General features: G+C 42.3%; 1 protein-coding gene across 1 annotated transcript in view; it reads left to right on the top strand.

Annotated features, from left to right (window-relative positions):
* The window catches only part of MAP3K15 (mitogen-activated protein kinase kinase kinase 15), a 122,977-nt gene that overhangs the window by 54,325 nt on the left and 53,586 nt on the right, over positions 1–15,066 (top strand). The window contains exon 7 of the mRNA XM_045875677.2: positions 12,685–12,855. Coding sequence (XP_045731633.1) covers positions 12,685–12,855 — 171 coding nt within the window. The remainder of the gene's footprint in view (positions 1–12,684; positions 12,856–15,066) is intronic.

The raw sequence follows: 15,066 nt of genomic DNA, 5'->3' as shown, positions 1-15,066 counted from the left end.
AAAATACAATCACATGGGTTATATGTTACACACACACACACACACACACTCTCTCTCTCTCTCTCTCTCTCTCTCTCTCTCTCAAACAATTTGAGAAATATTTCAAAACCACTCTGCTATTGACAACCCATGAAACTGTGGACTGCATTGCCGTGGAAGAAATGAGGATAATGGTAATTAATGGGATGGGGTTTTTTTTATTGCAATTCCAGTATAGTTAACATACAGTGTAATGTTAGTTTCAGGTGTACAATACAATGATTCCACACTTCCATACATCACCCGGTGCTGATCAGGACAAGTGCCCTCCTTCATCCCCATCACCTGTTTCACCCATCCCCCCTACCTCGTCCCCTCTGATAACCAGCAGTTTGTTCTCTAGAGTTAAGAGTGTTTCTGGGGGGGGGGGGGGCGCCTGGGTGGGTCAGTCATTAAGCGTCTGCCTTCAGCTCAGGTCCTGAAGTCCTGGGATCGAGCCCCTCATCGGGCTCCCTGCTCTGCAGGAAGCCTGCTTCTCCCTCTTCCACTCCCCCTGCTTACATTCCCTCTCTCCCTGTGTCTCTGTCAAATTAATAAATAAAATCTTAAAAAAAAAAAAATTTCTTGGGGCACCTAGGTGGCTCAGTCGTTAAGCGTCTGCCTTCGGCTCAGGTCATGATCCCAGGGTCCTGGGATCGAGCCCCGCATCGGGCTCCCTGCTCTCCGGGAAGCCTGCTTCTCCCTCTCCCACCCCCCCCCCCCTCGCTGTGTCTCTCTCTGTCAAATAAATAAATAAAATCTTAAAAAAAAAGTCTGTTTCTTGGCTTGCCAATCTTTTTTTTTTTTTCCTTTACTCATGAGCCAAATTATGAAAGCAGCCTACGTGTCCATCAATAGATGAATGGATAAAAAAGATGTGGAGTGTGTGTGTGTAATGGAATATTACTCAGCCATCAGAAAATGAAATCTTGCCATTTGTAGTGACATGGACAGAGCTAGAGAGTATAATGCCAAGTGAAATAAGTCAAAGACAAATACCATATGATTTCACTCATATGTGGAATGAGATGGTTTTAAGAACTAAATAAGACTATCTTAAATAAAAAATTTAGGACAGTGCCTGGCACATAGAAGAAGCTGAGTGAATTTGAGTTGTCCTTCTATTTCCTGATGGAGAATCCCAACCACCAGTGTTCTATCACCTTTAACGATAGTATTTGAGAAAGGCTTCTTAAGAAGAGCTGGAATCTTGAAGGCCATTTGGAGTAAAATGTGAGATGTAGTGAATAGCTTCTGAGTTCTTCCAAGAAGAAGTTCTTCCAAGTAGAAGTCCATTGATTGGGCGCCTGGGTGGCTCAGTTGGTTGGGCGACTGCCTTCGGCTCAGGTCATGATCCTGGAGTCCCGGGATCGAGTCCCGCATCGGGCTCCCTGCTCAGCAGGGAGTCTGCTTCTCCCTCTGACCCTCCTCCCTCTCATGCTCTCTGTCTCTCATTCTCTCTCTCGCAAATAAATAAAATCTTAAAAAAAAAAAAAAGTCCATTGATTGAGAAACCTTGCATAAAGTTATGGAAATGGTCCCACATGACCTGGGTCCTTCCTTGCCTCCTGTCCTGTTCGTGGTTCACTGCCCTGTCGCCACTCTCACCTGCCCTCAGTTCTTAAGAGGGCAGGCTGTTCTCCTTGTGGATGTTTCCTCTGTCTGGAGTGTTCATTGCTTGCCAGACTGAATCTGATGATCCTTCAGTGTCTAGCTAAATGTCCCTTTCCTTAGAGGTTGGGGTTGCAGAGAATACCATATCTAAAAACAGTGTCCTTGCTGTTACTCATTCTCATAGCACTTGTTCTTTTCTCTCATAGCACTCCTATTTCTGTGTTACTTTCTAATATTTATCATACCTCCCACTAGACTAAATTTGGGGGGGGCTGCTGCAGGAGCCATGGTCTACCCTGTGCCTAAGACCATTGTGCCACCCAGTAGGTATTTTTTTAATGGGTGAGTGAATGAATGAATGAATGACTCTGTAATCTGCCGTGGTCTACAGTTGGAAGAGATCCATATGGTGATATCTGAGTTCTTACAGTTAAGGGCTTGGTATAGTAGAAGGCAAATTTATTGAATTTTTCTTTATATGTGTGAAAACAAAAATATGTAAGTCCTATATATTCAATGTATACAGAAAACTATAAAAGCAGAATTACTGGTAATACCACCATCAAAGTAGGGCTTGTCCCAGAGCAGGCAATCCAGAAAGTGAAGGGCTGCATAAGCTAGGTCAGGGTCAGCAGCGATGGGTGTTTTCCTAGTGTGGGATCCCAGGTGTCAGTGAAAGTGGGATATGATACGAACTCAGAGGGGAATTAGTCGGTATCACCAAGGAAATCTATGCCGCCTTAATGTTGGTGACTTGTATGTTAAGGTAGGGTAACTGCTATAACAAGTAGCATGACAATTTCAGTGACCTAACATAATGAAATTGTTAATTTCATAATTATTTTCACTTATGCATCATTCCAGTGTGGATATATCGTGCTTAGCCAGTCTCTTCTCCAGGTGATTGACAATCCACTCTCCTCCCATCTTGATGCTCCATACTCTCTTCGATTCTCAGCTCTCCTTTCAGCTGGATGATAAAAAAAGAGAGACTATGGTGAATTGCCAGGGATGGGGTGTGTGTGTGTGTATGGTAACAGCTTTGCTGAGACATAATTCATATACCATACAATTCACCCATTTAAAGAGTACAAACCAGTGGTTTTAGTATATTCAGAGTTGTGTAACCATCACAGTCAATTTTAGAATATTTTCATCATTCCTCCCCCCAAAACCCTGAACCCATTACCAGCCACTGCTCCCTATTTTCCCCCTACCTCCCCTCCCCAGCCCTCAACAACCACAATTCTACTTTGGCAATCCATTAGCAGTCACTCCGTATTCCCCACCTCACTGGCTGGCCCTAGGAAACCACTCATCTGTTTTTTGTCTCTGGATTTGCCTATTCTGGACACTTCATATGAATGGAATCCTATAATAGGGGAACTTTTCTGGCTGGCTTCTTTCACTTAGCATACGTTTTCAGGGTTCATTCATATTGCAGCGTGTGTCAGTACTAAATTTCTGTAGCTGAATAACATTTGATTGTACTTATATAACCCATTTATTCATTTGTCAGGCGATGGACTTTTGGGTTGTTTCCACTTTTTGACTCTACCCGGGAGGTTTGTCTGAGCCTGGTCAGGAAGTGATGTTCGTTACTTGATGGCCTATTTCACTGGACAAAATTCAGTCTCGTGGCCCAACCTAACTGCAAGGGAAGTTGGGAAATGTGTTCTGGCTGAGGGCCCAGGAAAAAAAAAATAAATGGGTTTTAGTGAACACATCCTAGTCTCTACTGCAACTTGCAAATAAGGGGTAGAGTTGAAGTGGATCCATCCACGTGGAGATCCTTGAGAGTGGGTTGTCTGAACCAAGAGTGCAGGCAGGAATACTCCTCACCTCCTGTTGCTTTTGTGAAAAGCCAGCCTCAGAAGTGCCCAGCTCCTCATCAGGGCCTACCAGTTCACTGTAAAGCCCAGCCTTTATAGATGTTGCTTGGTGGTCCCAGGGGACTAGAAAAGGTTGCGATGACAGGGGCAGGGATGGGATGATTTAATAGTGGTTCTGCCCTGATACATAACTAGGACCTGTTTGTAGAGTCAGAAAACAACCATTCTGCTTCATGTGTTTCTTTGGCTCTGGGCATTATCCACGCTCAAACACAGGTTGCCTCTAACTGTTCCTTTCTCCTTATGTAAATATGAGGCATCTGGCCAGACTAAGGCACCTGCTTCCTTGTGGCAGGTGTGTATCTGTCAAGATCCAATCAGGAAACAGAAACCTCTCTCAGTATTTAAAATAGAGGAAATTGACTATATGGAATTGGTTACACGGGTGATGGAAGAGCTGAGTAGCCACACAGGGAACTGAGGCCCCTCAGAATTAACATCAGCAAGAGACTGCTACCATCCCTCCTTTGGCTGAAGGGACACAGCAAAGAGGTGATGTGATCAGAACCTAGGAGCCAGGATCCCTTGAAACCATTACAAGCCAGCTTATTGGCAGGTTGGTCTACAGAAGAGACGCAGCTATGGCTAGAGCCACCACCCAAAACACACCCAAAACGGGAGAATGTGCTCCGGATACTTTGTTCTTGCCCTCCAGATACCTGTCCACCATGGTCTTCCATTGGCTGCTCATGGCTGGCAATCAGGTCTGGGAGCCCGGGAAGCAGCCTGGAGGAGCCCACTCCCCTGGGACGCAGAGCAAAGCAGGTGGCAGAGGAATGTATCTGAAGGCAGAGAGCGGTGACTGGCCCGGCAGGACACTTAACTTTTGGAAACCCTGATCAGTTTCTACATATTTTTAAAACCACCTTTATTAAGGTATAAGGGAAAACTGACATACAATAAGATGCACCCATTTAAAGTGCTCAGTTTGATGAGTTTAGCCAAATAAATACACCCGTGTAACTACCACCATGATTAAGAGACAGAAGGTTCTATCCCTCAGAGTTCCCTTTTGCACTTTTTTGTCACCCCCGCCCCTTTCATGCCCTTCCAGCCCCAGTTTGGATAATGGCGATTGACCCATATTCCAGGTCACTGATCCTTTCTTTCAGAGTGTCCAGATCTGATGTTAGGACCTTTCAGTGCCATTTTTTTTTAAATTTCAGTTTTAAGATTTCTATTTGTTTTTTGAGATTTTCCATTTCTCTCCCAAAATACCTTAGTTCTTCACCCATACGTGTTATGTATGTATAAACAGTATATTTATAATAGTTGTAAGTTCTTGTCTGTCAGTTTTAGTAACAGTCATTCCTGGTTCAGGTTCTATTTTTTATCCTGATTATGGGCCACATTTTCTTCTATGCACATCTCATAATTTTATTGTATTCTAGACATTTTATCTAAAAGAACCAAGGAGACTGAAGTGTAATTTGTTTTATTATCCTGAATAACTGAGCCCTTTCTTAGGTCTGGCAGTTAGCATATATGACTGATTTTTTTGTGTTTCTCCTAGAGAATGGCTGGGTTGACCCTGGACTCCGTTAACTCCTCTCTCTCTCTCTCTCTGCGACCTTTCTGGTCTTGTCAGTATTTGAGCAAGGAGGATTTGGGGTTGCTGTTCCTCATGTCTTTGGATTCCGTTTTTGCAGGGACCCACGTCTGAGTGCTCTGATAACGTATGTGGTATCTTTCTACTTTGAGCCTCTCCTGCACCGTGGCTTTCTTGGCAAAATATAGGGGGCGAGTAGGCTGCAAGAGAATTCTACCACAAAAGGCTTTTGCTTGGGGACCCTTCCAGATGCCATTCTGTCCCATCAGCCCATGCTGTTGTCCAGAACTTTGCTGATTTACTCCTTGTCCCTGTGAAGTTTCTCTATCAAAGACTCGCTCTTCCATTTGTCAGTACCTAGAGCAGGCCTCCCAGCGTGGAAGCTGTCGTGGCTCTTTGCTCACCTCTGAGAGGCTCTTTGTTCTTTGGAATGAGTTAATCAGGAAGTTCTTCCTCCCCTCCGGCATAGTTTATGTATTGTCTGGGCTTGGACTGTTGCCGTGGGAGTGCAAGGACTTTCTCAGTCTTCTAATTGGAAACAGGCATCTCTTAAATGGTTTTTGATGGGCCACCTAAGACAGCGTTGGTCCTAGAAAGGGCTCTGGTCTAGTGAGACGTTTTGTTAATTCTGAGTGCTTGCTTTGGAGAAAGATTTTTTGGAACTCTGTCTCCCACCCTGTGAACTTTCTCTTAAAGACACATGATCTAGGAAAGACGGACAGGCAGACAGGATGCTTAGTGACCGATGAAAGCCCTGGCACACTGTAGCTCACAGTCGCCTTGTGAGGTAAGCAAAGTCAACCATACTTGTGCATGCACATGAAGAACTGAGGCACAGAAAGGGTAAGCAACTTGCTCGAAACTCAAACAGGTAGCAAATGGTATGAAAATAACCAGAATCTAGCTGTAAAGATTCCCAATCCAGTGTTGTGGGTTTTTTTTTTGTTTTTTTTTTTTTACTCTGTGTATCTTACTGCATAAATAATAAATTTATATATTTTTGTGAAAAACGGGGGTCGAATGTTTAAAGCAATTGTCCCTTACAATTCTATTCTCTAATTCCACCTGTGTTCCAGAAGTAATCTCTCTCACCACTTTGGTGTATAGCCTTTCAGTTTTCTGTGCATTTACATACTCTTTACTATGTCACAATGCAGGGTTTCTAAAATACACGACCATATAGGAGATGCTCTGTCATTGTCTGTGTTCACTTGGCAGTCAGTGGATGAAGATCTTTTCATGTTTGGTCATCCATTTAACAGACATTTGTTGAGCAGCTACTGTGTGCTAGACCGAGTTCTAATCCCTGGGGCATAGCAGTAAACAGACCAGACAGAAAAATTCCTCCCTCTTGGAGCTTACATTCTTAAGTGGAGAGAGATGATAGAAACTAAGTAAAATTAAAACAGGCTAGGGTGATAGGGAGGCTGGTGGGGCAGATTATAGTTACAAGCTGAGTGTTCAGAGAAGACTGGACTTAGGAGAGAGTGACATAAAAAAAAAATGAGAAAGAGATGAGGAAGCATACCGTGTAAATATATTGGGGAAGAACATTCCAGAAGGTTCCAGGGAAGAACATGGAACAGCAGGGAAGTTTGTGCAGCTGGAGCAGAGTAGGTGACAGGGGGTGGATAGTGAAATAACCGGGAGCCAGATCTTCTAGAATCTTGCAGGCCACTAAAAGAAAATAGGCATTTGCTCTGAGATGGGAGCCAGACCCTGGAAGGGTGTTTTGTTTTTTTTTGTTTTTGAGATATAATTGATATATAAGATTTTACTAGTTTCAGGTGTATAATGCTCTGATATACGTACGTTTTGTGTAATGATCACCACAGTAAGTCTAGTTAACATCCATCCCCACACATAATTAGAAATATTTTTCTTGTGATAAGAACTTTTAAGATCTCTCTTAGGAACTTTTTTTTAAAGTAGGCTCTGTGCCCAACATGGGGCTTGAACTCATGATCCTGAGATCAAGAATCACATGCTCTACCGATTGAGCCAGCCAGATACCCCATGGAACTTTCGAATCTAGAATACAGTATTAACTACGGTCACCATGCTGTGTATTACATCCCCAAGACTCGTGTATTTTATAACTGAAAGTTTATACCTTTCGACCCATTTCAGCCACCCCCCACCCCTGGCAGCGACCAGTCTGTCCTCTGTATCTGGGAGCTTGATTTGGTTTGGTTGGGTTCCTTTTTTAGGTTCTACATATAAGTGAAATCATACAGTGTTTATCTTTCTCTGACTTATTTCACTTAGCATAATGCCCTCAAGATCCACCCATGTTGCAAATGGCACGATTCCTTTCTTTTTAGGACTGAATAATATTCGGTTGTATATGTATACCTCATTGTTTATCCATATTCATCCACTGATGGACACTTGGGTTGCTTGCAGGTCTTGGCTGTTGTAAATAATGCTGCAGCGAACATGGGAATACAGATATCTTTTAGATGAGTGTTTTTGTTTCCTGTAGATAAATACCCAGAAGTGGGATTGCTGGATCATATGGTAGTTCTATTTTGAATTTTTTTCAAAAATCTCCATATTGTTTTCCACAGTGGCTGCACTAATTTGCATTCTCATCCAACAGTGCACGAGGGTTCCCTTTTCTCCACATCCTCACCAACACTTGTTATCTCTTGGGTTTTTTTTTTTTTTTTTTTTTTTTATCTTAGCCATTCTAACAAGTGTGAGGTGATGTTTCAATGTGATTTTGAATTGCATTTTCCTGATGATGAGTGATGTTGAGCATCTTTTCCTGTGTCTTTTGGCCATATTTATGCCTTCTTTGGAAAAATGTTTATTCAGCTCCTCTGCCCATTTTTTAAATCAGACCTTTTTTTTGCTAATGAGTTGTATGAGTTCTTTATATATTTTGGATATTAACTCCTTATCAGATATATGATTTGCATAGAGAGTTTTGAGTAGTAGAATGACATGGTCTGACTTAGTGTTTAGCAGGATCACTCTGCTGTGTGGGGAATAGATTGTAGAGGGGTGAGGGTGGAAGCAGGAAATGATGGTTACTTGGACCAGGGTAGTAATGGTGGGGGTCATGAGGAGCAGGCTATTTTTGGATATGGCTGAAAATAAAGAATTTTTTGATTGAATAAAAAATGTTAGAGAAATGAGGCGTGACTCCAAAGTGTTTGGCATGAAAAACAGGAGGAGTGGACTGAGCATTATTAAATAAAGTGGAGAAGAACAGCTTTGATAGGACAATCAACAGTTGAGTTTTGGACGCATCAAGTTTGAGGTATTAGACATGCAGGTGGGATGCTAGGAAGGCAGGTGTATATGTAAACCTGGAGTTTAGGGGAGAGCTCTGGGCTGGAGATAGGAATTTGGGAGTCATCAGAATATGGATGGTTTGAAAAAGCAGGACCCTAGATGATACCACCAAGGGATCTAGTGTAGTTACTGATAAAGAGGCAAGGTCCAGGAGTTGTGCTAAGGACACTCCAGTGTTAAAAGACTGGGGAGATGAAGAGAAGCCAGAAAATTAGACTAAAGTAGAAAGAAAATCAGGAGTGTGTGGTGTCCTGCAAGCCAAATGAGAGTGATCCCAAGGAGGAAGGAGGACTCAACTCTCAAGTGCCACTGGTAGGTCAGATATGACAAGGGCTGAGAAGTGGTCAGTGCATTCAGCAGTGACGCAGACCTACTGAATCAGAATATCCAGGATAAGGCACACTGATGCCTGGATCCCATCTCCAGACAATGATTTAATTGGTCTCAAGTGCAACCTCAAAGCAAAGGTTTTTAAAGTTTCCGAGGTGATTCTAATATGCAAGCCAAGGTTGCAACCCCCATTGTCTTAATTCATATCTATCTCTTAATGTGTGAAATGGCTTTATTGTCAGAAACATGTTGCCAGACTGATTAAACATGGGAGTTTTTATCTATAGACTTGTTCATGTATACTTTGGGATCTGAAAATGATAAACAGATCTGAAAACTGATGATTAACCACTAAAGGGATAAGCTATTTAGCACCTGTCCTAAAGTGGCTTTTAAGCCGAAAATTGCTTTGCTTTTAATTTTTGCAAATGTTTGTTTTTGGGGTTTTTATATATCCTAAGAAGACCTTTTGGTTTGAGTAACAAGGGTAAGTTTCAAGTTAATGGAAAAAATTCAAGGGAAATGTTGCTGTAAATGTTCCAAAGGAAACCAAACAAACGAACCCGAACCCGGATCAGTAATGAAGCATTTAAAAGTGTTAAGTACATTCTTTTCAGAATCCTGAATATTTCACACCTCAAAAGTTGGCTCATAACAGATGGAGAAATTTTGTACCTCATTAAAGTTTTAATCTTTTGCATTTTCCTGCCACAGACCGTAGAAATTATTTAAATGCTCCAGTAAATTTGAATTGGGTTGGTGTCTGTTGGCTCTTAAAAATGAGAAGGTATCATGGGTGGGCTGTTCATTAAGAGATCTGGTTTGCAGGCTGGTAGAATTGGATTCTATGGACAAAGAGAGTAGAGATCAAATATGTGAGAACAAGACTAAGGTAGAAAATAGAAAAAGTTAGAGTTGTAGTACAGGCTTAATTATTGCAGCCTTCCAGAAGAATGCCAAGTGTCTAGATTAGCACTTCTCAACCCGGTTTGGGTTCCACAGAGAATTAAACCCTAGTGCCCTAAGGCATCCATTGTATCAATTGAATGAACTCTCTTATGCATCCAGAATGGGGCTACCTAAGTCCCATACTTGGGAGAAGGGAGAAAATAGTCACTCAGATAATCAAATAATTTTCTCTAGGGCTTAATGCGCTAGCAGATCCCCAGTTGAGAAAAGCTGTTTGAGGTACTAATCTGTCTCTCGAATGATGCAGTAGTTTTATGAGGTACAGGTCCTTCAGAAAGAAAACATAAAAGAGCCTGCTGTAAAATTGCCAAGAAATTAAAAAGAATAATCTCTTTATTCATTTGTTAGAATAGTTACTGGTAAAACATGCACAAGAACACCTTGTACAAATCCCAGCAATGATTTTTTTTGAACAATCTAATGTGTATCCTTCCAGGCATTGTCTCTGCACACAAACTGTATGGGAATAGTGTTGAGTGCAAAGAATAGGATTGTGCTATTCATTTTGTTCAGCAATTTTATCCATGAACTTTATGGAAATTCTTCTATATAATTACATACAGACTTGCCTCTTTCTAAGGGTTGCATGATACTCCATAGTTTGGTTGTTACGAAATATGTTTTACCATTCATATGTTAAAGGACATTTGGGTTATCTGCAGGTTTTCATTGTTAGGGGCAAAACTGTAATAAACATCTTTGTTCAAAACTTCTTGAAGATAGATAAGAGTTTTTCTAAATTACAGATTCTAGAAGTGGAATTGTTGAGTCGGGATGGACTTCTTCAAACACAGCCGAAAGTAGGAAATAATGTAGTGAACCCCCATGTAACCCTTCTCCACTTCAATAATTACCCCTGCACGTCATTTTTGTTTCCTGCTCACCCCACCCACTCCCTCGTACCCTAACACCAGATGCATTATGCAGCCAAGACCTGCCATTTTATCCACAGAGATTTCAGTGTTGTCTGAGGGACACTTTTACAAAACAGAGTCACGATTGTGTTATACCTCAAGATGAGCAATAATTCCTCAGTATGAGTGTTGACATTTTCCAGTTACCTCTCTGACTTTAGTTTTATGTTTACAGTGGGTTTGTTTGAGTCATGGTCCAGACAAGGTCTATACATAGCATTTGGTTGATAAGACGCTTGTCTTTTTGGGTATAGAGGTTTCCCCTTCATCATTTTAATACAGTTGATATGTTTTAATCCTTTATAGTTACTGTTCTTCCTAACGCTCACATTGTCTCCTCTTTGGCCCAAAACTGATTCTTGTTGGTTCCTGAGTCTTTTTCATATGAGCTTAGTAGCTTCTTTGTGTCTTTGTATTAAGATGTTCCAGGATCATGTTAGACCTATCTGGAGTCAGCCATTCCTCCACGGAGTCCTGGTTCCATGTAGTGAGACATGGTATTTATAGACCCCGATCAGGGCTTGGGGGTTCTCATTGCTGCTAAGTTGGTCATTGTTTTGGTCCTTTTCAGTAGACAGAGCTAGGGAAACCACTTGGTGAATTCATAGTGATGTTCCAATTCAAACTTAGGACCGTAGGATTTTTAATGAATTTCTTGGATTTTATTTCTCTCTTTTGCGTATCTCTGGTTCCTAATGATACTAACCTCATTAGTTCGTTGTATTCTGCACTACAAATATGTAATATTTTCAAAATACCAGTACCATTATTATCACTAACAATATGATTATTGGAAACTATTTAAGATTTCTTGGCATTTATATTTTCTCCTTAGGTTATATCCTCTTAAGAAAATATGGTCAAATTGCTGTGTTTTAAAAAACATGTGAATTAGTTTCTCTTTGGTGGGTAAGCCATCAGCCACATGCAGAGGTTCATTTGTTTTGCTGCAGCCACAAACTCAAATGGTATTTATTGGCAAATGGTGTTTTTAGGGAACACTTAAAATTTTTTTACTTCATTTTCTTTTATAATTGTGTAAAAAAACTTCCGTAGTTTCAGTCAAATTACAAAAAGTGAATTTCTTTTCCTGTCCCATTCATCCTGTTTTCTCCCTCCACCTGTTGGTGGGCGCTTCCATTACCTTTGGGTTTATCCTTTCATTTTGAAAAAATAAAAGCAGGTACATATCTCTATTCACATCCCCCCCCCTTGCTTAAATAAAAAGGTAGGTTTCTGTGCACAGTATTCAATACATAGCCTTCTCGTCTTAATAATATATTCTAGAGATCGCTCCATAGCAGTACTATATAGAAATTACTTCTTTTTACAGGTGTTTAATTTTTTATATTATAAAATGAACATCATTAGCCATAGTTGATTTCCTCAGTCTCCACCACTGCTGGGCATTTGCTTCCATACCTTCACAGGAAGACATAATATTTCACAGTCACAAACTCAGGTTTTTTGTGGCAAAGATTATTTTAACAACGGTCTGAGGAATCCACTACCTGTGTGGAAAATGAAAATTTTTACCATATAATCTAGTAAGAGAGAAGACTGATATATGAATATAGAAATAATTTTCAAAATTTTCTTCTCTGGTGGATATAACATGAGACTGGAAAACAGGGATTGCTAGGGTCTTGGCCCATTTGAGGATGGCAGGGCATCACAGATCAAGAAATAAATTTCTGTTGGCTTTCTGAATTTGCAGGCCCTGCTGCTTTTCCAGAAGAATCTTTTGTCAAACTGTGTGATCATCACGATTCAGGCTTAGCTTCTGAAACCCTTGCTGTTCATCTAGATACAGGAGGCTGCCGTGTTATTTTTTCTCTTTGCAGACACATCTGTCTGCATTTGCTTTCATCCACAGTCTAGATCTCATTGAGAGAAGGGACCAAGGAGGGACTGTGACAGTGTGCGATTTTGTGGTGTGGGTCTGAAGCAGTTATATTTGAACATGAAAAAATGAGTTAGATTTTGTTTCCTGCTAAAGCACAGCATCCTTTTACCAGCCCTTCACAGAACAAGCACATATATACTCCCGCATCTTAATTCAGACATGTGTGATCTTACCACACAAATCTTTCAGGAGAAACAATGCAGGCGACCGCGAGAAGGCTCTGCAGATCATGCTCCAGGTTCTGCAGAGCTGTGACCACCCGGCCCCCGACATGTTCTGCCTGTGTGGGAGGATCTACAAGGACATCTTCTTGGATTCAGACTGCAAAGATGACACCAGCCGAGACAACGCCATTGAGTGGTAAACCCTCCATCCTAGTCAGTAGCATGAACATCTCTGCAAAGAACAGAATTGCAGAGGCTAAGGATCCAGGGCTTGTCCCTATCAATGTATCTGCCTGCCTGCCTGTCTGCCGGCAGTGGGGGGAAAAAGGCGTAAATGTGGTTTGGGAATTTCCAGATGCCTTTTTCTGAAAGGAAACCATTAGAAACAGGTTTTTGTAGTGGTGACATTCTTCCCACAAGTTCACTCATTTATAGGGGCAGGAAGGAGAATCAGCATGCTCCTTCCCTGCTACTCCTTCCAGAATTTTGTTCTACCACCATCAGGGCATTATCTTCTGAGTGAGCTGTTCATTCCTTCCTTCCTTCATTCATTTAACAAATGTTGATTGAAGGTTTACTGTATGCTGGTGCCACAACCCGGAGGGGGAAGCTTGCTGGGCATGTTCAGGATGGTGAGGCATAAGTGAGGGGAGAGAGGCAGGAAAGGGGAGAGGAGAAGACCCTTGGACTCTGAGCGAGATGATATAACATTGGAGTGTTCTGAGCAGAGCAGTGACGAGATCCAATGTGTCTTTCACCAGCGTGCTCTCACTGTTATGCAAAGAATACATTTCCAGGGGCTGTATCAGCTATCATTTGCTGCATAACAAACAAGTCCAAAACTTAGTGGCTTAAGAGAGTGATTTATAGTTTTTCATGATTCTCTGGATTGGCCAGGCCGCTCCTCGGCTGGTTCCACTCCTAACGTGCTGGGCTCACTCCTAAAATTGAAGTCAGCTGAAGGCTCAGCAGGGCTGGAAGGTCCAAGATGGCCTCACACAGGTTTGGCAGCTGGTGCTGGATGTTGGTGGTGCACTTCCATTCTCTGCCTGTGGTTCTAATCCTGGCCAACCAGCTTTCTTACATGGTGGGCAGCATTCTTAGAGAGTAAAGGTGGAAGCTGCAAAAGCCTCTGAGGCTTCAGCTCCAGAGCTCCCAGGAGGTCAGTTCTGCCACATGCTCTTTGTCACATCACAAGCAAATCACATGGTTAGCCCAAATTCAAGGGGGTGGGGAACTGGACTCCAGCCACGGGTGGGAGAAATGACAAAGTCACATGTGTAGTGGGATGAGGAGGCTGTGTGGCTATTAAATAACCTAGCACAGGGGCAAGGGCAGAAGTAGGGAACAGCTAGGAGATGACTGCAGTAATTCAGGGAAGAGCTGGTGGTAGCTTGAGCCAGGGTGGTGGTGATGAAAATGAGGAGACGTCAGAAACTAGACATGTCAGTTGAAGGTGGAGCCAACAGCTTAACTCATCCATTTCTGTCACAGGAGCTCTTGACATGACTGCTCCACCCTCAGTTCTAACTGCCTCCCCTTTCCCTCTCCTCCTCTAGCTCTGTCCGGCTCTGTCCAGCTCTATCCTCTCCCCTCTTCTCACCATCCACTCTTTTCCCTGGTGATCCCCGTCACTCTCACACCTTGCAACCATTAGCCTATCTCCAACCCAAACTGTGTCCTGAGCTTTGGCCCCACATCACCCCCTCTTTGTTTCACTGAAGGTGGTGCTGCTCTTTAAGATGCAGTGTATCCAAGGCTAACGTCCTCTTCTCTCCACATGGGATGGCTTCCAGTGCCTTGCTTTCTTACTACCATTCTTTGGCCTCCTACACTTAGACTTTTTGTGAATGTTTGATAACTCACTCACTCACCTCACTGCACGGTCAGGTCTCAATTTAGCCCTTCTCCGCATCTTCCCTCACTCTCATCTCCACCACCCTGGGTTGGTGCCTTTTTTTTTTTTTTTTTTTTTTTTTTTTTTTTTACTTTCTTGCCACGAATGTTCTCACAATATCCCAAGCAGGCTCTCCTTTTAGTGTCTTTAAAGTCAATCCTTCATAGATTGAACCACCATTCCTTATTCTTCCTAAAGCTCAAAGACCCACTGTGGCTCTCCATTCCCCATTAAAAAAAATTCAGACTCTTAGATCACCATTCTAGGTGCTCAGCAGACTTTCTCCAACCCACCCTGAGCCCCAGTTCCCACTACCTGATCTATGTCCAACTGAACTGAAGTTTCCTGGGAGTTCCGCAGGCTCCCATCTCTGCTCCTGCCTTTTTCTGTGTTGGGTGTTTCCTTTCTGAGTCACTGCCACTGTATGCCTGTCCATCTTCATGCCATATCTTAGGCTTCTGGGGGGGGCCCCACATATCTTCTGTGAGTCCCTCTAGACTTGTATTTGTG

Source organism: Mirounga angustirostris, unplaced genomic scaffold (assembly GCF_029215605.1).
Source record: "Mirounga angustirostris isolate CCGP_5_RB_7025 unplaced genomic scaffold, mMirAng1.0.hap1 SCAF_11, whole genome shotgun sequence".
Lineage (NCBI taxonomy): Eukaryota > Metazoa > Chordata > Mammalia > Carnivora > Phocidae > Mirounga > Mirounga angustirostris.
The sequence above is the reverse complement of the archived record's forward strand: the minus strand, read 5'-3'. Positions and strand labels throughout refer to the sequence as shown.